Source organism: Natator depressus, chromosome 3 (assembly GCF_965152275.1).
Source record: "Natator depressus isolate rNatDep1 chromosome 3, rNatDep2.hap1, whole genome shotgun sequence".
Classification (NCBI taxonomy): Eukaryota; Metazoa; Chordata; order Testudines; family Cheloniidae; genus Natator; species Natator depressus.
Window position 1 is genome coordinate 92,359,658 of NC_134236.1, and position 25,093 is coordinate 92,384,750.

The following is a 25,093-nucleotide window of genomic DNA, read 5'->3' on the forward strand; positions in this document are numbered from 1 at the left end:
TAGCTCACGAAAGCTCATGCTCAAATAAATTGATTAGTCTCTAAGGTGCCACAAGTACTCCTTTTCTTTTTACTGTTAAAGAGGATACCAATTGAAATTTATTAAATATTTTTGGAAGTTTTCTACATTTTCAAACATATTGATTTCAATTACAACACAGAATACAAACTATACAGTGCTCACTTTATATTACTTTTGATTACAACTATTTGCATTGTAAAAATGACAAACAAAAGAAACAATATTTTTCAATTCACCTCATACTACTACTGTAGTGCAATCTCTATCAAGAAAGTGAAACTTAAAAATTTAGATTTTTTGTTACATAACTGTACTCAAAAACAAAACAATGTAAAACTTCATAGACTACAATTCCACTCGGTCCTATTTCTTGTTCAGTCAATCGTGAAGACAAACAAGTTTGTTTACATTTACAGGAGATAATGTGGCCTGCTTCTTATTTACAATGTCACCTGAAAGTGAGAACAGGCGTTCACATGGCACTTTTGTAGCCAGCATTACAAGGTATTTACATGCCAGATATGCTAAACATTTGTATTGCCCTTCATGCTTTGGCCACCATTCCAGAGGACATGCTTCCATGATGATGATACTCGTTAAAAAACTAATGTGTTAAATAATTTGTGACTGAAATCCTTGGGGGAGTATTTTATGTCTCCTTCTCTGTTTTACCCACCTTGTGCCATTTATTTCATGCTACAGCAGTCTTGGATGATGGGGTCTAAATTGGCTGTTACCACACAAGAAAGATCTTGGAGTCATTGTGGATAGTTCTCTGAAAACATCCACTCAATGTGCAGCAACAGTCAAAAAAGTGAACAGAATGTTTGGAATCATTAAGGGATAGATAATGAGACAGAAAATATCATATTGCCTCTATATAAATCCATGCTATGCCCACATCTTGAATACTGCGTGTAGATGTGGTCACCCCATCTCTAAAAAGATGTATTGTAATAGGTTCAGAAAAGTGCAACAAAAATGACTAGGGGTATGGAATGGCTGCTATATGAGGAGAAATTAATAAGACTGGGATTTTTCAGCTTGGAAAAGAGATGACTAAGGGGGGATATGATAGAGGTCTATAAAATCATGACTGGTGTGGAGAAAGTAAATAAGGAAGTGTTATTTACTCTCTCATAACACAAGAACTAGGGGGTCACCAAATGAAATTAATAGGAAGGAGGTTTAAAACAAACAAAAGGAAGTATTTTTCCCACAACACACAGGCAACCTGTGCATCTGTGAAGGCCAAGACTATAACAGGCTTCAAAAAAGAACTAGGTAAGTTCATGGAGGATAGGTCCACCAATGGCTATTAGCCAGGATGAACAGGGGATGGTGTCCCTAGCTTCTGTTTGCCAGAAGCTGGGAATGGGTGACAGGGGATGGATCACTTGATGATTACCTGTTCTGTTCATTCCCTCTGGGGCACCTGGCATTGGCCACTGTCAGAAGACAGGACACTGGGTTAAATGGACTTTTGGTCTGACCCAGCACGACTGTTCTTATGACCCAGCACATGTTCATTTTAAGAACAGTTTCACTGCAGATTTGACAAAATGCAAAGAAGGTACCAATGTGAGATTTCTAAAGATAGCTACAGTGCTCAACCCAAGGTTTAAGAATCTGAAGTGCGTTCCAAAATCTGAGAGGGACAAGGTGTGGAACATGCTTTCAGAAGTCTTAAAAGAGCAACACTCCGATGTGGAAATGACAGAACCCGAACCACCAAAAAAGGAAATCAACCTTCTGCTGGTGGCATCTGACTCAGATGATGAAAATAAACATGTGTTGTGCCGCACTGCTTTAGATCGTTATCGAGCAGAGCTCATCATCAGCATGGACACATGTCCTCTGGAATGATGGTTGAAGCATGAAAGGACACATGAAACTTTAGTGCATCTGGAACGTAAATATCTTGTGATACCGTCTACAACAGTGCCATGTGAACGCCTGTTCTCACTTTCACGTGACATTGTAAACAAGAAGTGGCCAGCATCATCTCCTACAAGTGTAAACAAACTTGTGTCTCTTTGCAACTGGCTGAACAAGAAATAGGACGGAGTTGACTTGTAGGCACTAAGGTTTTACATTGTTTTGTTTCTGAATGCAGTTATTTTTTGTACATAATTCTACATTTGTAAGTTCAACTTTCATGATAAAGAGATTGCATTACAGTACTTGTATTAGGAGAATTGAAGAATACTATTTTTGTTTTTTATAGTGTAAATATTTGTAATAAAAAATAAATATAAAGTGAGCACTGTACACTTTGTATTCTGTGTTGTAATTGAAATCAATATATTTGAAACTGTAGAAAACATCCATAATATTTAAATAAATGGTATTCTATTATTTAACAGCACGATTAATTGCAATTAATTTTTTTAATTGCGTGATTAATCTTTTAATCGCTTGACAGCCCTAATAGTAATTTTTTCATTATTCTTCATAAATTTAAGTATATCTGTCAGCATAAACTGAAGAATAAGATCTTCTTCAGAATCACAGAAGGAATTGTCCTTTTTCAAAATGGCCACTATTTCCTACTGTTCTCAATAGGACTGAGGGCATAAACTGACACCGCCTCCTTTTGTTCCTGATGGAAGTGAAGCCCTCCTTTCCTCAGAGAAGGTCTCCATGCTATCAGGATGCAGAGAGGAGAACTGCTGGGAGACCCGAAGGGCGATGATGACCATGTCTGCTAAGAGCAGCCTGTGGCATCTACTCCATTGCCAATAATAGGAGATGGCAACCATTTTGAAAGAAGGAAATTCTTTGATTGTTTTTCTGAAAAAGAATACATTTATGTGCCAACTTTACTGAAGAATAAAGTTTAGTTGTGAACAATAATGGCAAAAAGTGATTGTTAACACTAAAAAAATGATTAAATGTAGTTTACATAGAAGATTTAAATGTGTTAGCTCTATGGAAAATGTGAAGAATATGTATTATTAAAGTAATTTTTGGGGGTGGGAGAGGAAAGATATCAAGAAGGGTGCTAAACTTCCTAAAGGACCAATTTAAAAATTAATTTTAACTCCAACTAATGTATGCACTTGGGAATTCTCAAACAAATGTTTTGTACACGAGTGCTGTAATTTTGAGAAGGATATGTTGTATTCTTCATACCTAACAGAGCAGTTTAATTCCTACTTTGCATGCAAAACTCAACTCATCCTTACCTATGGAGATGCAACTGGCAGCTCCATATGGTCAGAAAAACTGTTTATGCCAGCCATGGCATAAAAGTTCCAGTTTCTGAACTCAAGTAGAAAGTTAAATATCTGATTAACAAAAAGTAATTACATCATATCCTAGACTAATCACCTACCAAGTTTCACTGAAATATACGCACATAATATACCTGAGACATTAAGATTTTTTTTTATAGCAAATATATACCACAATACTTCCTGAAAAGGGTTGACACTTATTGCTTCTGGGCCTATGCCATGCACCATGTGACAAGCTTTAGCTTGATGTGAAATGTGAATTTTTATAGCAGTTATATAGGAGTTTATAATAGAAGTGCTCACTACTCCCTGATTGTCTGTGAAAGTTCTATGCACCACCTACTATGGGTCTGCATTCATTTAACCAGTTGGTTGGGTCACACAGGCTTATGCTAGGGCTGGATGTATTGTAATGCTGTACAGGTCTGTTGACCCTATGGGGACATAAATTTTGTCATGTTAATTTGATGCAAGGGCTTTATCAAGATGTAATATAAGGCAAATTCAAGCACGTTTCTGGTTTCAAACTCCCAAATGATGTTTAGGAAAGGGTGTGATGGCTCTTCACACCTGCTCTCTGATGATCATTATCCAAAGACTTTGTAGGATTTTCCCATGGTTTCTCTCTATATATGTTGGAACCGCAAAGGCTGCCCAGCAGTAGCGCTGCAACACCCCCTACACTACGACCATGGGGAGAGAGAAGGCTACTGGAATAGGATCCCTCTATTTTGTAAGCAATCAAAAATGAATATGTTACCACTTTTAAGGTAAGCAGTAGGAAGGGGTGGTTGTCCTTCTGTGCCCCACTGACAGTGTGCTTTGGTCTGACTTTCTCCTCTTCCAACCAAGATCGGTTTTAGAACTGTTTGTCAGGAGGTCTCTCTTTTGCTGCAGCTCCTTTAAGGTAGACTCCCCAGGCTGCTTGGCCATTAGCTAGGGGATTACATGTTCCATCCTGCACAGTCAGGGAGGTGCTTTATATGCACAGTACCTTCTCAGCACCTTCTCAGCCTCATTTTTCAGGCCCTAAATGGGGTGATTGGTTTGGGCAGCCACAGGACTCGCATTGGCCCTTCTGGCCACAGCTCCCAGTAGCTCTGTATAATTCTGGCAGGCTCCATGTTGCAGACACCTCAGAATGGAGGATTCTTTTTTTGCCAGGTAATAAATTATGCTCGGACCAATATTCTGACCAAACTACTTGACAGTCCCTTAGAAAGCAACTGCATTAATCCTAAAATAACAGACTAGTTATTGTATTGCATATGTGTGTGTGTGTGTGTGTGTAGATTGATATTTTAGCTCATGAACAATTAAATATGAGGAGTAAAAAATATTTTGTGGACTCTTTATTCTTGGGCATCATCATCATCAATGAGGCATTAGCTCTTTAAAATTCTTCCTACCTCCACAATCACTTGAAACATGAGGATTACTTAAAGTATAATGCTTCCTTTTAATGGGGGAAAACAGGCCTAAATTTGGTTATGTATTCATTGTCTCTCCCACATAAATTCCAGTTTTTAGGAATCTTTCTAAAGATTGCTTTATAAGTACTTTATAAGATTATGTTCTGGTAATTGAAATGAGGATACCTCTATTTTTTTTTGCTCATCACAAACCAACTAAATTTTAAACAAGGTCAACCACAAAAATATATTTTAATAACGACAGTTTAAAAATATAGATTTTCAATTTAGTTCTTGCTTTTCATGGTGGCCATAAGAAAACAACATGCAAGGACATTATCACATTTTAAAGAAACGAGCTTGCTTTTAACATACAAGCCCCTGGACAGAAGAAAAAGAAGATTTCAGCAAAATACTTCTTTCTAAACAAACTCCAAATTAATGATTTTTTCACACAAAACTAAATCCCACCATGCTATAGACATCTACCTTTTTAGTTGCTGGGCAATATAAAATAATGAATTAGGCATTAAATCTTGCATCAGCACTACTGCTTTTTTGGTGGGGAGGAGTAGCACTGGCAGATGGGAGTATACTGGAATATACAGGTCCCTGTGACTGCTTTGGGTTAGTCTCTCGCACACTGAAAGCATTGGGGAAAATTAATCCCACCGTATGTGAAGTAGACTCATAATGCTTTTAGAGTAGGACAGTGGAAAGAACAAGGGGCCAGTACTGACAAAAGCATAACACCACCACACATAAGGATGTCATTCTACCAGCAACGTTATAACATGTAGACGTCTTGCACATGCTTCATGATCACTGGATACTAATAAGCTTGCCAACTACCACCGTATCTCTAATTCTGCTGGCTGGTAATGCTGAACAACCACCTAAGAGCTATTTATGCCTAAAATACACCTTAGATATAAACATGATCATAAGCATATTAATAATAGAGTTCAAACAGCCGTGCTAATGTTAGATTTAACGACACTTCTTGATCGTGAGGTACTGCTCACCCACCAAATGTCTAGCAAGGAAGAGCTAGATTAGCTTTTCTCCTTGAACAGATCCCAAGGGATCACGATGGGCATCATCTCCTCTTTGCTGAGAGTTCTCACATGCAGAGGTGTGCACAGTTCAGTCCTTTCTTAGGGCTTGTCTACACAGGAAAGTTATACCAGTGTTGGAATATAGGCCTACCTTAGACATGGGTGAACTATGGTTTTCAACTGGGTTGTGATACTAGCATGAGAAATAGGCCCAAAACATGTGACCACAAAGAATGAGATCATGAGAAAGAAGAGATGTGTTAAACTTGTAGTGTTTTCTTATTTAAGATTTGGTCTGAAGTAATTGAAATAAAACACGGTTAATTGGGTACCAGGTGCAGTAAATAATTGGCTATATGTGTTAGTTTAATGTATTGTAAAATGGACTTCGCTCAGGTCTAATAATTGGCAATGACATCACTTGTTTATTATAGGATATAAAAAAACACTCTTTTAAAAGGCTATTGCTAATACCTGCCCGACCAAGCTGAAAATGACCAATATGGGTCTAAGCACCCTGGGTCAGCCCTTGTGTAAGTATTTTAATCAAACACCTATAAATATTTTGTTATTGTTTGGATACAGTAAAATGCTGCTTATTTAAGCTTTTTAGACATGCTTAGAGCTATTGTAGAAATATCTTGTGACCTTTGATTTAGTAAAGGAATTTATGGTTAAACTGATGTCATGGTAGTATCCCATATTAATGATAATAATTCCAACAACTAGTATAATTTAAGGTGTGAATTTAAACCAACTGGTATAACATACTCTTTCACACCCATCAACCCACCCTTACTCTGGTGTAAGGCGGCATTTTTTTCAGTGTAGCTTATGTCACTTGGGAACAGGTTTAAACTAAACCAAATAAAGCCACTTTTGTACCAGAACACGTGCGACCACCGGGGGTTATACTTGTATAACTACATCAGTTTAACCAAACCGTGTAATTATGTCGATATAACTGGTAACACTTTCCTGTGCAGAAAAGCTCTGTTCAACACTTATGTAAGGCATGGGTAGACTGAAGGATGCTGTAAGTTACAGGATCATCACTATGCTAACAAATAGCTGTGCCTCACCATCTAGCACAGATAATGTTGACTGCCCTTTGTTACAGTATCTGAGGCAAACAGAAACCTAGATTAAAAACAGTTGGCTCATGCTCAGTTCAGAAAAAATGGAGGTGAAATTGGTAGGCAAAAGGAAGCCTAACAAAAGACAAGAAGGATCTGAACCGATGGCATTAATAAAGGCAGCTTGCTCTCCTGTTTTCATCCAGGTGGTGAGCAATCTCTGGACCTTTCATTGGTGGCCAGAACGTATCTTTCCCCATTGATCTTTTGCTGGGCAGGAGGGTATGCCTTTTCTCTTGGATGCAAACTTGGTCGCAGTGGTCAAGACTGTATTATTGCACTGTATTCTGCATTTGGGGGTGACTATGCACAATTTTTTATTTTTGGGCAAACTTTCCAATCACAGTTCAATTCAAGCAGTTTGTTACTTCACAAAAGCTGAAAAATGAATATATGATATAACTAATGTGCTTATACAACACTAATCCAGTACTGTAATTTTACTGATAATTATCCACAGACTGATTATATATTAAGACACTATTATGCCCACATTCAAAATACTCTAGCACTTTAAGTAATATGTTTTGGGAATTAAAACACACAGTAGAGGGATTTCCTGTATCATAAACATAAGAAAAGGGACAAAAAAGTATCTAATTTATGTTATTGTGAGGAAAAATGGAATCCTTGTTGGCACTGCTTGCAGATAAAGCTTTCTTTAAAAAATTACACACTAATGCACATTTTAAAATATTAGATACTGTTTTTATAACTTGAGTTGAAATAATTTCAGTTCAGTTTTAGATTCCCACACAGCATCTGCACTGTTCTAAGATTTATATTTGATAAAGTCTTATAAAACAACTAGTTTTTAAAAAACTTATTCATTGTGGTAGCAAAGGCATAAATCCCGCATTCTCCCCAGAGCCTGTTCCTTTAGGAACATTATAGATTAGATTATTATGGCAAGAAAGATTTAAATATCTCATTTACCTGAACAGCATCATAATACATTTTCTTGCCTTCTTCATCTGTCTTGTCCGACATCAGCCATGCCTTGAGCAAATACTCATAAAAGCTATCTCCAAGTCCTCCAACAGAGACGTGATCTGAAAAGGGAGGAAGAGGATTCAGCAATTCCACCTTGAATTTGAGCACTGAAACACAATTACAGTTTGAAACTGTGACAGATTAACAAATTTCAGTATGCCTCCCTCTAACACTCATGTAATAAATATAGCCCAAAACCTCAGAAAAGTACTTATTTTACAGCAGAAAATATTTTTAAAATAAATGGTTAGTCTTTCTGCTTGAATGACGACCTGTAACAGGGTGGGAGAAGGCAGCATTATTATTTACATAGTGTCATTGGAGTTCATGGTATTTTACAGAAATGAAAAAAGTCAATATCTCTGCACTAAGTGTTTATAATCTAAGATAGACAAAAGATGTGTAACTATAATATACTGTAAGGTTTTTTAAAAAACAGAAAAAGTTGGCAAAAAACCCACTTCTAATCTCACAAATGCATTCCTTATTTCGGGGAAGGGGTTGGAATGGGGGCAGGGAAGGGGTGGGAAGAGGTGGGGCCTCATTGAAGGGGTGGAGTGGGGGCGTGGCCAGGGCAGTGGCGGGGGGGAGGGGGGTCAGTGATGCAGCTCTCAGGCCAATGTACTAGTCCTCATGTGGTCCTTGTGGTCATTTGAGTTTGAGACCCCTGCTTTAGAACAAGAGCACTAGATAAAGATTTCCTCTTCCACAAATAGTATTTTCTAATAAAACTATTGTTACTCATATTAATAATTAGCATTTATTGAGCATCTTCAATAAGAGGACTTCAAAGTGCTTTACTGATACTAATCAATTAAAATAATCTAGTTTCACAGATTTGGGAACTGAGGCACACAGAGGTTAACAGGAAGTCTGTGGCATAGCTGTATAAAGAGCCAATGACTCCTAACTCCTAGTCCTGGGCCTTGACTGCAAGGCCATCCTTGCTTCTCTATGAAGTTGAATGCGACATTTTGAATTTTTTAAAATTCCTAAATTCTCTCCCTCTCCCCATTCACAAAATGCATCCTCTTGCTCACCTTGGGGGTTGGAAAGCCATGCAAATGTAGAATCTACATCTATTTCCATTAAAGCTTTGCCACGACAGTGTGTCTTTTCTCCACTAGCCTGTGACCTCCAGTGTCCAATTTAGGTGTCCAAAATGTTTCCTACTATCCCATCCCAAACAAATGTACTATGATTATGCAGAGCTTTGAATTATGAAGAGCTTTTAAAAAAATTAGATCTTTTAATTTTTGAAGAGAATATACCATTTAATTATTATTCATAATCCGAAAGGAAAAAAGGCTTCTTCAAAAAAACCCATGAGCAGTTCTTCTATGATGGAGGGCTGATCTCTGAATAGCAGCATTTAAATGACCTTTACAGTTTTCTAAATAAAATTACCATAGAAACCCCTGACATTTGCAAACTAAATAGCACAAACAATCTCATCAATAATAAGTCTTATTATTATATACATTATTGCAGGAGACAAATCCAGTTGGTGCACGCTGCAGCAAATCACTGTAAGGTTACTGTCAAAATAACAAGGACTAAATGAATTTACAAGAACAACGGCAGTGAACCAACAACGTCCTTCAGAGTTACAGCATTGTAAGTGAAACACTAACATTCAGAAGCTGTTATTTTCCCCTGGCTGATGTTTGTGAGACGAATACTTCTATGTTGTTGCAATTAGTTTTTTGGTGCAATCAATAGGCACTGGAAAAATAATCTTAAATAAAACATCTTTTTATGACTTATGTTCTTGTTTTCTTCCACTGTTAAAAATCCGTGCTTGCAAACAAAAAGCAAGTGAATTGGCACAGAGGAAACAAATGTAGATTTTATTTTATTTGTTGCTTTTTCAACATGCCATGGATCGACCTGCATCAACACTTGTGTTCGTGGTTTGTATGGACAAGAAGCTAATTTCCATATATAAATTACATGCCACTGGTAAAGGAAGATGGCTTTATAATTTACAAGCTCCCGGATATGCCCCAGGGATTTCATGCAAAAGAGAAGTTTGAGGCACTGTTATATAAACATAAGAAAGGTCAAAAGCCCAAACAGCAGAATTAGAATTTGATTCACTTTTAAAAAAGGACAATCAGAGAGACACAGTGGCAGCTTTTAAACTGGGTGAGAGTAAGGGCTATCCTCCCAGGTGAGGCACTGCAATATTAGGTAAGGTTTCAGAGTAGCAGCCGTGTTAGTCTGTATCCGCAAACAGAACAGGAGTACTTGTGGCACCTTAGAGACTAACAAGTCTATTTGAGCATAAGCTTTCATGGGCTCCAGCCCACTTCATCAGATGCATATATATCTTCTTACTATATGTTCCATTCTATGCATCTGATGAAGTGGGCTGGAGCCCATGAAAGCTTATGCTCAAATAGACGTGTTAGTCTCTAAGGTGCCACAAGTACTCCTGTTCTGTTTGCGGATACAGACTAACATGGCTGCTACTCTGAAAGATATAAAAGAGTATCATTTAGGTCCTCAAATCCATTATTCAATAAAAACAGTCACTTCCTTTGCCTTTGGGGACAACTCTCCAATATACCCAGGCTGCAAACAGAACAGTGAGGATTCCTCATGTCCCCTCCCATTGTGTGTCTTGTTTAACTGACTGCATGCTTGGCAAGTTTTGAAATTAACTGAGCTGCATGATATAGTCAACATGACAGAACACGACAGAATAAGCAACCTGTTCCTCTGTTTAAAGAAAAAGAAAAAAAAAGCGAAAGGATGAAAGACCACCAGATCATGCCAACTCAGTGTTGTGCCACACTGAGAAAGTAAGTGGGTGTCTAGAGAATAAAATCTGTGTGTTCATGCTGACTTAAATGATTTTTCCGATCCACCTTTTCTTTTGTCCTGTAGTGTACATGTAGATCATTTATTTAAAAAGCAGAAAACACGAACAAATATAAGGAAGTCAATATTAAATAGTTTCTTCAAAAACTGACATTTAAAACCAGCAAGAAACTTTCTACACTATGTCATTCCCTCTAAAATACTTTACTAAACATATTTAAAAAGAACAACTTTCCCAAAACAATTATTTTTCTTTTATATTCTAAGGTCTGGCTCCCCAGAGGAACTTAGGTGCTGCAATGCCTAATTTTTAGGCACCTTGAAAATCACTAGAATCCACAAAGCCTGGGTTAGGCACCAAGCCTCTCTGTATGATGAATGAGGAGAGATAGGCATCTAAAAATGGGATCTACAAAAGCCAGCATGCTAGGTTTAGAGTCATTCTCAGTCTCTCTCTCTGGCCCAATGACTATTTCAGCATCTATCCAAAGTAGAACAGGTGCAACAGGAGAGATGGAGAGAGACCCACATTAGAATATCCCAAAATCCAATGGATAGGGCTCTCTCCTTAGAAAGGATTTGAACCCTTCTCCCCATCAGCCAGAGCTGCCCACATCCTCGGTGAGTGCTCTATCTAGTGGGCTAAAAATTATAAGGGTGGCACCACTACCTCTTCCTCATTCTGCTGGATTTTGAATGGGCTTCAATCCAATAGATGTGCTCAGAGTATGCCTACCAAATCAGGTCCTGCAGGTAAGACAGGTGAGGGAATGCCCATCTTCACCTGGCTTGAGAATCCAGCTGGGGCTTGGGCATGAGATAGATACCCAAGTACCTTTGTATATCTCGGCCTAAATATTTTAATAATTCCTATTTTGTTTCTTTTCAGTGGGTGCGCAGAATCAACTGTTCAGAAGAATTTCTATGATGGGATTGCTACAGTAAAAGCAAACCAAAGTTCCTTCTTGTAAAACCCCCCAAACCACAATCATTTAATAGTGTAACAATATAAAAAAGGGATTCTAGTAACACCTTCTAGTTTAGCAACCCATGTTCTCAACATGCTATAGAAGTACAATAGGAAGTGTTCATACAGGAAAAAGTCAAATGACCAGAAAGGGGCCAGGAACTTAAAATGCCTGAGACGTTGTTCAATATATTCATTCCCCACTAATTTTGTTAGTAGTTAGATTTTTCCTCATGATGTTTCCAATGGAATTGAAGGCAATATAATTCTGTTTATCTTACTTCCTTGTCTGCCTACATCATTTAATGTCAGCAGAACAAATACTCACCTGCAGAAAAATGTTACTCACCTTCTCATAACTGCTGTTCTTTGAGATGTGTTGCATATGCCCATTACACTGTAGGTCTGTGTGCATCTCATGCACCAGTGATGGGGAATTTTTCTTAGTAGTACCCATAGTGGCAGCCCTGCTCATGCTCTGGCTCCTCATGCTCTGAATGGAGGATATAAAGCAGAGGTGGCCAACCTGTGGCTTCGGAGCCACATGCTGCTCTTCAGAAGTTAATATGTGGCTCCTTGTATAGGCACCAACTCCAGGGATGGAGCTACAGCCTCCAACTTGCCAGGGGGGTGCTCACTGCTCAAGTCCTGGCTCTGCCACAGGCCCTGCCCCGCCTCCATCCCTTCCTGCCCCCTCCCCTGAGCCTGCAGTGCCCTCGCTCCTCCCCCCAGAGCCTCCTGCATGCCATGGAACAGCTGATCAGGAAGTGCAGGGAGAGAGCAGGAGATGCTGATCGGTGAGGCTCCTGGTGTGTGTGAGGCGCTGGGAGTGGAGCTGATGGGGTGCTGTTGACATATTTACTGTGGCTCTTTGGCAATGTACATTGGTAAATTCTGGCTCTCTCTCAGGCTCAGGTTGGCCACCCCTGGTATAAAGGGTGGAGCCACCCTACCCCTTCTTTAGTTTCTTCGGACCGGCATGTCAATGGTAGACTCCGATGTGTTGGGAAAGAGGGTTGGCATATAGCAGACATACGCAACATATTTCGAAAAACAATAGTTACAAGATGGCGACTAACCATTCTTTCTTCTTCGAGTGCTAGCATACGTCTTTTACACTTTAGTTGACTCCCAAGCTGTTATCAAACGCAATGGGCCTTGAAGTCGCATCATAAGAGTAATTGTAGAACCATTTTTCCCTTGTTTGTGTCTTTTCTTGATGCAAGCAGTAAGTGCATATTGTCTAGTAAACGTGTTGACGGAAGACCATGTTGCTACTCTGAAGAAGTCAGTAGGGAAACGTCCCACAAATGCATGCTTTACTTCCACACTGCCTCTGAAGGGTGCAACTAGAATACCAGAGTTCCCGCAGCCGAGTTGACTCGGGGGGCAGGGAGTGTGTCTAGACAAATGAAGGGGACTTGAAGGGGCTGGGCACCAGTTTCAGGATCTTAGCAGACCAGGGTCATGGTGGATTCTCCAAGGAGTAATTGTTGAGCTTCTTTTTGACAACCAAGAGGGTTCAGACATTGATCTAAGAGCAGCCTCCACAGAATACATCAAAGCTGCTCTTCCCTCAGCTTTTTCATTCTGGTCTTTAAACCCTGGCATATCAAGCATCTGTCTCTTATGTGGCCCTCATCCAAGCACTTAAGACAGTGTGAATGAGGGTCAGCTCATGAAAGCTTATGCTCAAATACATTTGTTAGTCTCTAAGGTGCCACAAGTACTCCTTTTCTTTTTGCAAATACAGACTAACACGGCTGCTACTCTGAAACCTGTGATAGGAATCCGCTTTTGACAACCAGAGCAAGGCTTGAAACCTGGCGACCTTGGCATAGGCTCCTCAATACTAGGTGAGACCTGGAGATCTGTCCAATTCAGAAAATATACTAAAAGGGAATAGTTTTTAATATAAGGAAAATACAGAAAGAAAAATAAAGTCCAATGGATGAAACACAGTAACAACAGGCAAAAGTTAGCTAAAGTACTCACAAGTTTGTTCTCAAGGAGCAAGGCTGTGAACACAGAATGCTCCGACTACTGATCACAGAAGGTAAGAAAAACTCAAGAAGGGATGGGGTAGCTCCTTCCTCTATGCCCTCCATTCAGAGCTTGGTTGTGGGCAGGGCGGCCCCTACAGATACCACTAGGGAAAACTCTCTGGAACCAATGCATGAGACACATACGCCTACAGTGTAATGGAGTGGAGTAAGCACTCACAGAAGAAACACAGAGGCAAATCCTCAGCTAATAGAAACTGGCACAGTTTCATTAACTTCAGTGAAACTAAACCAATTTATACCAACATAGAATTTTGATCCAAGACAAGCTGATAGCATTTCTTTAAACAGCAGCATTAACAGAGCACTTTAATTTTTTCAGTGAAAAAAGACATTTTTCAATCACACACTTAGACTCATTCAAAAGTTTTCAACTAACAAATATGCTAGAGGTCAGAGAAATATAAATTAACATATATGAAGTAGGTAGAAAAATAAGTAACCCAAGCAGAACTCAGGTTTATCAATTGCTAACAGTGCAAGAAACAACCAAGAGTTGATGTCTTCCTAGAAATGGTATGTAAAAATAGTTAACTGGCAGTTCTGAAGAACTGTCGTACTTACGTTGACCCCATTGACCGCTACTGGGATTCAGGTAATTAGGGTAAAGACCTTCTGGTTTATCAAGCCGGTTCAGAACTTTACGAACGTTCATTACCTATTACAAAGAAAACCAAACAATGAGCACTTGATCTAGTCTTATATTCCCATTAAATACAAGTAGCATCAGTACATCCTTTTTTAAATCAACATGCATAAATACATTTTAATTCAAACAAATATGTATTCTTTCAACATATATAATGTCCCTATCAAAATACCTCTATGCATAGACAGAGGATTTCTTTTTAAAATAAACAAAATCTAATCTGGTCATCAACTAAAATGCTCCACAGAAAAAAAAATGCTCCACCGATATTGAGATCATTGCAGGACCACAAGACAGCAGCTATATTCTGCATCAGCTGAAGTCTGTGTGCCCCTCAAGCATGGTTCATTGTAGATAGAGCACATGTAGTATTTTAATGGAATTTTAATGAAAGACACCAGATTAACTGCACTGAAGAAGGAAGATCATGATTTAGCCACAGAACAGAAACAGCAATGCAGGAGCACTGGAAGCTTTTCCCTAAAACACTGTCAAGATGTCCTCAGCTCTGTTGGAGTTCCTACCTCTATGATACAGAATGTAGTTCCATTTAAAGGTTATTCAAATCTTTGGCTTCTTTGCCAAGATTATCAATTTGTGCATTTTCATTAGGTTTTTCTTTGTTCTTAATACTAGTTTAAAAATTAAAATATGTTATCTTAAATGTTACTTCTTGTGAGCCTGGGGAAAAAACATTTGAAATTCAAATTTATTTAAAACAAACTCTGTCCTTAATTAATCTCGTTTTGCCATATGCATTTCATGGATTACAATAATTGTGAGCGCTTTAATATTGCACTCTACATAATGGGACAATACATTGTTCAGCCAATCCATGAAGCTTGGTGTACTTAATACTCAATTAAAAGGTTTGACCACTGCTTTTGGAGCTAAACAAAGTTTACAGCTTCCTTTGGAATTTCTTATTAAGATGTCATAATTTAACAGAGAAAAGTCATTTTTAAATATGTATATTGCTGTATACATGTCTGACCTATTTCTAATTAATAAACAAAATTAAGTACATAAACTACATTTATGCAATATTCCTGTTGCGATCTAAAATATACAAAAGTCAGGAAATAAAAACATATGATTACAACATCTATAATTCTATTCTCTTGTACATAGTAATATTTTATATAAATGCATGTGATATATATGTTAAATGTAGCTGAGTTACAGTTGCCTAGGAACCAGTAATTTAATTTTAACCCCTCTGCACACAGTTTTTTGTATTTAGTAATTTTGTTTCAAAAATAAAAAAAACTTTGAATACATAATCAATAAATCTACCTGTATAAGATCCATATCCCCCATTTTGTCACCTTTTTTAGTCCAACAGAACCAAATCTATTGACCTTCAGAGCATGCTGCAGATCTCTTTAACAAGGCCTTTAAGGGAGCTGTTGAATAGACCAACTCTGGTTTTTCTGTGGAGTTTCTTACTTGATATCTGATTAGGTTTTTTAAATTGTGCATATGCACAGAGGTCTTTTGATAGGCACATTATATATTTTGAAATAATAATATACATTTTTCTTATTTAAAATGTATTTATGCTTGTGATTAAAGGAACAATTCACTGGGAACATTTTTATATTGTACATACACATGGGATTATTAAAATTATTGTGGTACATTTATTCAAATATGTAGCTATTCCAATAAACACATCTGTACTGATTCAATATAAATCTGTACACCAGTAAATGAAATACTGTACCGTGGTGCAATATGTTAAAAACTTAATAGAAAAAACATACTATGCATGCACCATAGGCTTTTTTAGAATGCATAAAAATTTATTTGTATGCGATGTTTCTTCAAATATGTAAAAAATCATCAAGCCACATTTGAAGTTTTTAAAATAATCCATTTGTAGTTATCTAAATGTGAATACAGGGCTAGCCACAACAATTTCTGAAGTAGTGAAAATGTTATTTTTTTAAAGCTCAAAAACGGCCACGTAGAATTTTACCAAACTTGGAAAAAATGCACCTTTGGGCTGTGAACAAGTATGAGAAATATCACTTAAAGGGTACTTTCCTCAAAAAGTTATGAACACTCTATAAAGACGGACATGAAATGGAAGAGACTCCCAAATCCCTTACTTACCGTAGTGACACCCTGTATTTTTAGAAAATGCATTGAAGTGATTGCTAGGTCACAGTCCTTTGTACTTCTGCATGAACACAGTATATTATCTGAATATAAAATTCATTTGTGGTTTTCACCTTAACCCAACAAGTTACATCAACTAAAATAAGTGCTGTGTTCCAAATGCCTAATCTACCTGAATTTACCACTTACCCAAACTTCCAGATATTATGTGGCCTGATAAGTGGCTTTCTAATTTTTATAACCATGACAAAATGAATGTCAATTCAGCCATGTGCTTTGTGTTCATTAATATGGATTTCCACAGAAACTATTCACCTGCTTACTGTGACACACTTAAAATTACAGAAATTCCAATTTTTCATTTTTTAAAATAAAAGTTTTACCAAAGAATCTAACCTTTTCAGCAAACACTGGATTTCCAGACAAATGGCTCAAATGTATGAACTCCAAATGCAGAGTTCCAAATTCTGCCAGAATACTGCTTCCTCCAGAAGCCCAGGGCCAGTTTCGACCAATCCCACTAAAGGGGGGAAAAGGCAGAAAAGGTCATTAGCATCTATAAAGTAGTACTAATAAAATATACGGTATATTAGGTACACTCTAGCTACCAGAAGAGAATTCACTTCAAAGCTTTTAATTAATAACACAATGAAACTTGTAAAAGTAACACCCTTACTAGGCCACCTTCTGTTTTATGAAACTACCCCAAAGTTAGCTTAAATGTTTGAGTACAATTCAATTCTGCTCCACTTTTATTAGACCACCTTTTTAAGCAAGTCAGACATTGATCACTTAAAGATTTAGCTGTATTTATGTTTACATGACTACTATGCATTCCTAAAGTTATAAGCCCTTTGGGGATTCATGTGTTTGTGCACAACGCTTAGTACAATGGATCCGGATTCTGATTGGGTTCTCTGGGTTTCTACTGTAATCTAAATATTGAATATTAAATTTATGAAGTCTCAATAAAAGATTTCATAAGACTTTAGAACATAAATCCTACCCTAATAATGTAGATCTTAACTACAGGTATGATAGCTATCATCCATTGTCTTTCAGGGCACTCTTTAACCATGATTAATGTTTTCAGAATTAAATTCAGAGCTAACAACACTTCACCGAATAAAATTTAATCTTTACAGATGGGAGGCTGAGCTCTGGGACCCTCCCACCTTGCAAGGTCCTAGAGCCCAGGCTGCAGTCGGAGCCCGAATGTCCACACTGCAATTAAACAGCCCCTTAGCCTGAGTCCTGTGAGCCAGTCAGCTGGCATGGGCCAGCTGTGGGTATTTAACTGATAAATTCAAAGAAACAAGTGCCACCTCTTTACTATGCTCTGCCTGAAGCTTGACTGACAGTTGACAAGAGGCATTGGAGACTTTTTTTTTTTAAACGAGTCTCTCAATTGATTTGCATAGGGGAGTTTAAACATTGGACTCTATCTTGCAGGTGGTGCTCACTGGTAAACTGAATTCCACTTCCACAAAAACATTTGAGGGTTTTTTCTGGGGAGAAAAAAGTTGTCTAAAATTGGGACAAAAAGCCAAAATCTCAAAATTTTTCATGGAAGTGAAATTCTGCAGAATTTTGTTTCAGTATCACTGAACTATTCCTGCAAAGGGAACATTTTAGTGTTTCTGAAACAAAATATGGCCCACAGCCTCCTCAGTCTCTTTGGAGCCTGAAGCCTTGGCAGCCCCAGCACTGTGGAAGCCATTCAGGGGAGCTGCTGAGGAGTCAGGCAGAGGTGGTGACAGGAAACCAGGCAGATTTCTATGGGAAGTTTCAGCAAATAGTTATAGTCCCATAGCAGATCTCAATTGTGGCAAAGACATTTCTGATAAAAAACTTGCAATCAGAAAATTTCCAATCCGCTTCATTTGCGAGGTTTCTAGCACGTAGTGAAGGTTTCTTTAGTACTGGCTGGAGTATTAGAGGTTTTAGGGTGGGTGGCAGATTCTCCTTGTCCAAGGTGACATTACTAGGGCACAGGTATTCTCTATTTCTACTCCATTAAAAGTAAATATCAAACTTCCAGGCTTCAGAGTTTTTTTTTTCTTCTAAAGATCCTGAGGGACTTGTATTATTGTCTTCACAAAAGCAGGGAACTACAGCTACTGAATGTACACTTATGTCTTTTCATACATTTGATCACAAAAGTTGCTTAAAATAAGCACAGATGGATTTTCGCAATTATGCAAAGTAATTAAAAATAGTGTTATCTGAAACCTGCCGGTTTTGGCTTTTGCAGATGTCACTGGTCAAAATTGCAGGTGGTGTACCCTAAATTCAAACTAACTTCAGTATCTTCAGCAAACTGGCCAGCTGGCATCTGTGCAGCACTCTGCTGCAGATAGTTGACCTTGTCCCCTCCCATGTCATCTTCATGAGCCAACAAAGCAGGAATATTCTCCCCATCCCATCAGGATATTCAGGGGAGTGGGCAACTTGCCATCCTTGATATTCAGCAGTACAACACTGGTCCTACTGCAATCTATACTTACTTCATCTAGGGGAAAAAAGATGTATCCCAGAATACATCACAGGCATAGGGAACACTGCATGTGGCCACTTTCTGAAGAAATAGTATGGGAGTTAGCTGTACTTCCACCAAAAGATTTCGCAGAAGGGGAATGAGGAATTTCAGGGCATCTGGTCCCCACCACCCAAAAACGAAAGCAGATATCTCTAACAAGGCTTGAGTGAGGGCTTAAAGCTGAGGCCTCTGATGTTTGCATGGGCTTTGAAAAGTAATTTTCGTAACCAGATTAGGGAATCATAAGTAAGGCTAAGATTTTGTCACGCATAATTTTAGTAAAAGTTATGGACAGGTCACGGGCAATAAAGAAAAATTCACGGAAGCCCGTGACTTATTCGTGACTTTTATTTAAAATATGCATGACAAAATAGAGAACTGCAGGCTCCCCACACCATCCAGCGGTGCCTGGCTTGGAGCTGCAGGGTCTCCACACCACTGGCAGCTCCAAGCTCAGGGCACCCCCACCTCTGGCTTGGAGCTCCTGGGCACCCCTGCTGGCTGTGCCACTCCATGCTCCCGGGTACCCCTGCCAGTCACAGCAGCTCTGTGCTCCGGGGCACCCCCGCTGTCTGTGGCGGCTGGGAGCTGTGAGGTACCCCTGTGGCCCTCTGCAGCTGGGAGCTTGGGCCCTGCAGTTCCCAGCAGCCAGGGGTGGCGGGGACCCTACAGCTCCCATGCATGGGGGCTCAAGTGACAGAGGTTTCTGGAAGTCACAGATTCCATGATTTCTGTGACAAAGTCGTAGCACTAGTCATAAGTGATTTGGATTATACTGCGTTTGACAAGTCAAAAGCAGTTGACTATGCATGATTATTTATCGATCAGTCATTTGTGGAAGAAAGGGCTGTTAATTTTTCAACAAAAGATGGAAAATGCCAATTTGTTGAAACCAAAAATGTGAGAAAGGGTTGCTTTTGGTAAAATTTCAAAACATTGTCAAAAAATGTTTTGAAATTGTTGATATATTTCTTTTCAATATTTTCTAAATGAAGAGTTTTATTTTGTTCAAAAAACCTTTTCACTTAAAAATGTAAGTTACTTTAAGTTACTTATAGTAAAAATAGGTTGAAAATTTCAATCAAATATAAATTTTTTTATTTTCAAGATTTATTTCAAAGAAAATTTTCAAGATTTTCACTTTTGGTCTCGATTCGGGAAGGGATAATTTTTCAAAATCTCAGAAATCCTTGTGGGATGGGAAAACAATTTTCTGATCAGCTATATTTTGAGGTTCAAACTCATTTTTTAAAATTCCATTTAAACAAACTGCTCAGATTAATTAAATGGAATGATGGTTGATCTGATCTGCTGCTCTGTAAAAGTTGGTCTCAAAACAATTGTTCTGAAATTAAGGGCTTGTCCACATGGCCCCACAGTTTGGACTACAGGATGTTAATTGTAGGGAGCACTAGTGTGCTGTGCAGCTCCCCTGTTTGATGCTGCAGACATTATCTATAAGGTACCTACTCCACATCAACTTAGTGCTGTTTAAAGAGGACTACATTTAAGCAAAGTAAGTCTTCTTTAGTTTGTGCCTACACTATCCACACACAATTCACACCCTCTATAGTCCAAACTGCGCAGAGATACTTCCGGTAGAGACACATTTTTCTCCTACTCCTTCTAAAATTCATTAGAAAGGCTTTTAGGATCTCAGACGTATGTTTACTTAAAATGGTCCTGTTTTGGAAAGGTCATTTGCAATAACATTCATTATAAATATTATTATTTATTTGTATTACTGTAGCGCCTAGGAACCCAAGGTATGGACTAGGACCCCACTGTCTGAGTGCTCACATAGTGCTACAACATATTTTTTTTAATCTGTGCATTTTATATGACTAACTAGTTACAGCTAGGCAGATGGTACAGTACATTGCTCATTATAATGCTCTCTGAATAAGTTTCAAAAGTTAACATGATACATTATGAATGTGAAGTGCCACTATTATAGATGTCATACATGTCAATTTTATTAGTTATCTTCCCTTATGCCTCTACCCAAAGAAAAAAAATATCTCCATGGGTACATTCCATTTAGGTTAAATTGATTGTTACATCCATACAGGCATCTCCAGTTTCCATAAGTGATACCTTTGTGAGTCAGTTCATAATGGCCAGTCATGGCAGTTGTAATAAGCAGTATTCATACAGTGTAAAAATTCTCAGGTCTAGTTCTCATCTGACACAACCACTTTTTCAGAACAATATTTTATTAAATGAAACCTCCTTAGCAGCAGTGAAAAAAGGTCAGTACCAATACAGGTTTTTATCTATACGTTCAATGTCTACCTTTCATATGAAGTAAAATATTTTAACAGTCACACCTGCCACATAACCAGATAGCATAAAATAAGTCAATATGATAAATAAAACATAATTGCTTCCAACATTTTTACTAAGCAAATGAAAGGAATCAATAGTAAAAGAATATGTTCTAAACATTCAGCAACACAGGTGCACACATAAAAATGAGCTACCGGTGAAGAAATTTGTCCCAATTGTGCTCTTTAGCTGAGCACAATGATTCTGTAGGTCAAGTGACTCTTGACAGACAACCAATGAGGTGGCTACAGTAGGTCTGTCTTCTTCAAATATCAGATATTTTATACTCTATTACAGAGTACTACCTCAGAAATGCTTTCTTAAGAATAATCCTTCATTTTCCCTGAACAGAGGTTAAATTTTACTGCTTTAATACTTAATGAAAAACTGATCAACTTCTTTTATCACCACAACACTGGTGATAATCCAATATGGGGAGTTATGGTACAGGCAAGAATGGTAGGCATTTGATCCCCTAGAGGGTTTTATAGGTGCCCTGTCCAGGGTTTTCAAAAGCCTCTTGTAATTTTGGGTACCCAACTTCAGACACTTAAAGGCACATGGTTTTCAAAAAGTGCTGAGCACGCTCTGAAAATCAGGTTCCTTTGAAGTGTCTCAAATTGGGCACTCAAAATCATTACTTACTTTTGAGTATCTTGGTTTACGTATACATAAAACCTAATATATACATACATAGGGTGAGACAGTCCTTTTCTTATACAGCTGTGCAAGGGAGCAAGGTAACATAAGGCCCTCCCTTACCTCATTGTGCAGGCTACCCATATCACAGGTGGCACTGTGGAGTGAGGGAGAGCAGCCTCTGTAGGGCCACCACTTTCCTCCCTCTACATGTCAACATAGCCGTGTCTCTACCTCTGTAATGTACAGGCAGAAGGCTGGGGTGGATTACTTCCCCCAGAGCAAGGGTGAACAATTGACCATGTTATGAGTGAGTCACAATAGGGTCGTTGGGCTGCTCCTGGAGCTGTGCAATTTAGGATTTTTGGGTTCTGATGTGTGACTTTTGAACACTTGGACTTGGCAATACTGCACCTATTGATGCTGGTTAATTGTGAGGTTACTAGTCAAAGTAGCCAATATACACTCTTGGTTAGGGTTAATTGTATAACTGTCTCCATTCTGTTTATCCTGATATTCCATGTTAACCTTTTCTAGTCTTCCCTCATTGTTCAAATGTAGTGCATCTATTTGCACTCAAATGGGCATTGGTTTATACTCCTTTCAACTGGTTGTCTGTCCTATGCTAATATGATGAAATTAGTAGTGCCCTGAAGATGGAGGGCTAGCAGACCAGGAAGCATAAGGTACTCAACTAAGCAGTAAATGTCGAGATATTGTGTGTGTGTGTGTGAGTGTGAGTGTGTGTGTGTGTGTGTGAGTGTGTGTGTGAGAGGGAGTGAGCGAAAGAGGGAGACAAAAAGACAGACACACAGGGTAGTGGGGTAGTACACAATTTAAACATTGCTATTAGAAATGCTAAGGTTTTAAATGCAATTTTTCAATGTTACAATCAAAAAATTCCTCTAACTTTATTCATTAACACAATTAATTTTAATAAAAATTAATTTCACCACAGGTCTTAAATATGTTTCCTGAAATACACTAATGAATAATCTAAACAATTCATGTTTCCTGTTAGTTTATGCACTAAGGGTTTAAGTAATCAATTTCCAAGGACTAAAAAAGCTGTAGGAAACAGAATACCTCAGAACAGGGATATCAATAATGCATACTAGTGGGAACTACTTTTAATAGAGTCCCCTAAAGAAAAATGAACAGCAAATCAAAAATCATTAACAGGATTCTACAGTTCTGCCATCCATGTAATAATAAATTAGAATATGTAAAACAGAGAGCTATTAGAGCAAAATTCACTACTGCAACCACCTGCATAATTTGGGATGCTGAGTAGAATCAGTATAAATATAAAAAGAATTCTCAGAAACCAATGAAAACCCCCTCTGAATTGGAAATAACTGACAAAAAATTAATAGAGTTTTGACAGAAACTATGTAAAGAATGCTTGTATATAAAATACACATCCTGTAGTACTTGGAGTAAATTAAATCCATTTAGCTTAGTCTACAATATGTCTTTGAACATCATGGTTAGTCCTTCAAAAGCACCACACTATGCCCATGATCTCACAATATACGAATAACCAGATTGGGTGCCACTAACGTGTTCTTTACATGACTACTCTGGGTTTCCTCTCTGCAAGGGGAATAAACGGACACTCATCACATTTCAGCAATCCCAGCAGGCAAAGGAGAAGGGGGATCTATCCTCTGCTTCCACCATAAAAAGCCTGTTATTCACTCAGCTATATATTGACAAGCAGCATATTCGCTCCAGCAGTATCTTTTTGTGGACTGTTCTTTACACAGAAGCTGTGTTCAAATACTAAAGAAACTATAGAGTCCCACAGAAAGACTGTTTTACGCAGTGGTTGATTTGTTATAAATAAAAGCTACAGGTATATATGAGGCATTCATATGTGCTTTGTTTTTGCCAGCAGCATGCATTTCCTGAAATCAACAATGCTGTAAAGAGGACTGTGAACCAGAGTAGTGGCTACTTTGAAGACTTAAAAAAGAGCATCTTCAACTCTTCTCCCTCAATCCTCCCCAGAAGTACCAGACATTTCCCTCAACTGCCAACTTTTCACTGACTCATCTCAGGTTTTAAAGTTGCTTTGTAAAAAGTTGATTGAAAGATAGTTAAGATGGGCCTCCCTGCCTCAGATTCTGGAACAATGGTTTCTTCTACTTCAAATTAGTAACCATGCCTGAGTAATAAATGTTAAAAAAATTGTCAAAAAGTCAACTTCTCTTTTAGAAGCAGCACGCAGTCGTTTTCTGAAAGAAAGCCACCATCAATTTTCAAGGCAGGAGAAGGTTAAAGTATACCAGCCCTTCCAATTTGATGGAGAGTTTTCAGATCAAGGGAAAACTGTCCATTTACAAAGGCTTGATGCTTCAAAGCATTGGATAGCATACACTGACAACTGGGAGACTATCATAATTTATCAGGTTATACAAATAATTTCAAATGGTTTTATAAAGCACTATATCATAATCTTATAAATTAAGATTTAACAGCTGAGTTTAGATAATTACTTTTATATTGCCTAAACCATGTTTATTATTCTTTCATATGGCCATTTTAATATGGATTTTATCCTTCATTTTTCTGAAGTCACTTCATCCTCTTGTGAGCCTTGTGTCCTAGTCCTAATAAAATATTTTAAGTACATCAAAATACATTAAATTGATATATTTTGAAGTTACAAATAATTAATGCCTTACAATGATTCAACTACAATTCACATTTATTTTTCTTGGTATTGCATGGGGCATGATTAAATTTTTGTTCTGGGAATTAAATTATTCTAACTGCATAGATGCATTATTAAAATAAATGGCAGATACAAAGTGTTGAAAATTTATTTTAACACTTAGCGCATCAACCAATCATATCAAGATTTATGCATCATAGTCATTTTGACTGACAACCCATTTATTTCTTTTGAACACAGCAATTGTATCAACACTCGTTTCAGATAGTGGGTAACTTATCGTAAGACTGCAACTATGACATGCATTATGACATGAATTTATAAATGCCTTACCTTGTTCATTTTCATTATGTAACACATTTATAAATATGTATATATATATTTAAACATGCATAACACACATGGACCCCATGCTGGCA

General features: G+C 37.9%; 1 protein-coding gene across 1 annotated transcript in view; it reads right to left on the reverse strand.

Annotated features, from left to right (window-relative positions):
• MAN1A1 (mannosidase alpha class 1A member 1) overlaps positions 1-25,093 on the reverse strand; it is a 211,786-nt gene that overhangs the window by 28,994 nt on the left and 157,699 nt on the right. Inside the window, exons 6-8 of the mRNA XM_074948322.1 lie at positions 16,885-17,008; positions 14,280-14,373; positions 7,803-7,918 (exon numbers count right to left, since the gene is read on the reverse strand). Coding sequence (XP_074804423.1) covers positions 7,803-7,918; positions 14,280-14,373; positions 16,885-17,008 — 334 coding nt within the window. The remainder of the gene's footprint in view (positions 1-7,802; positions 7,919-14,279; positions 14,374-16,884; positions 17,009-25,093) is intronic.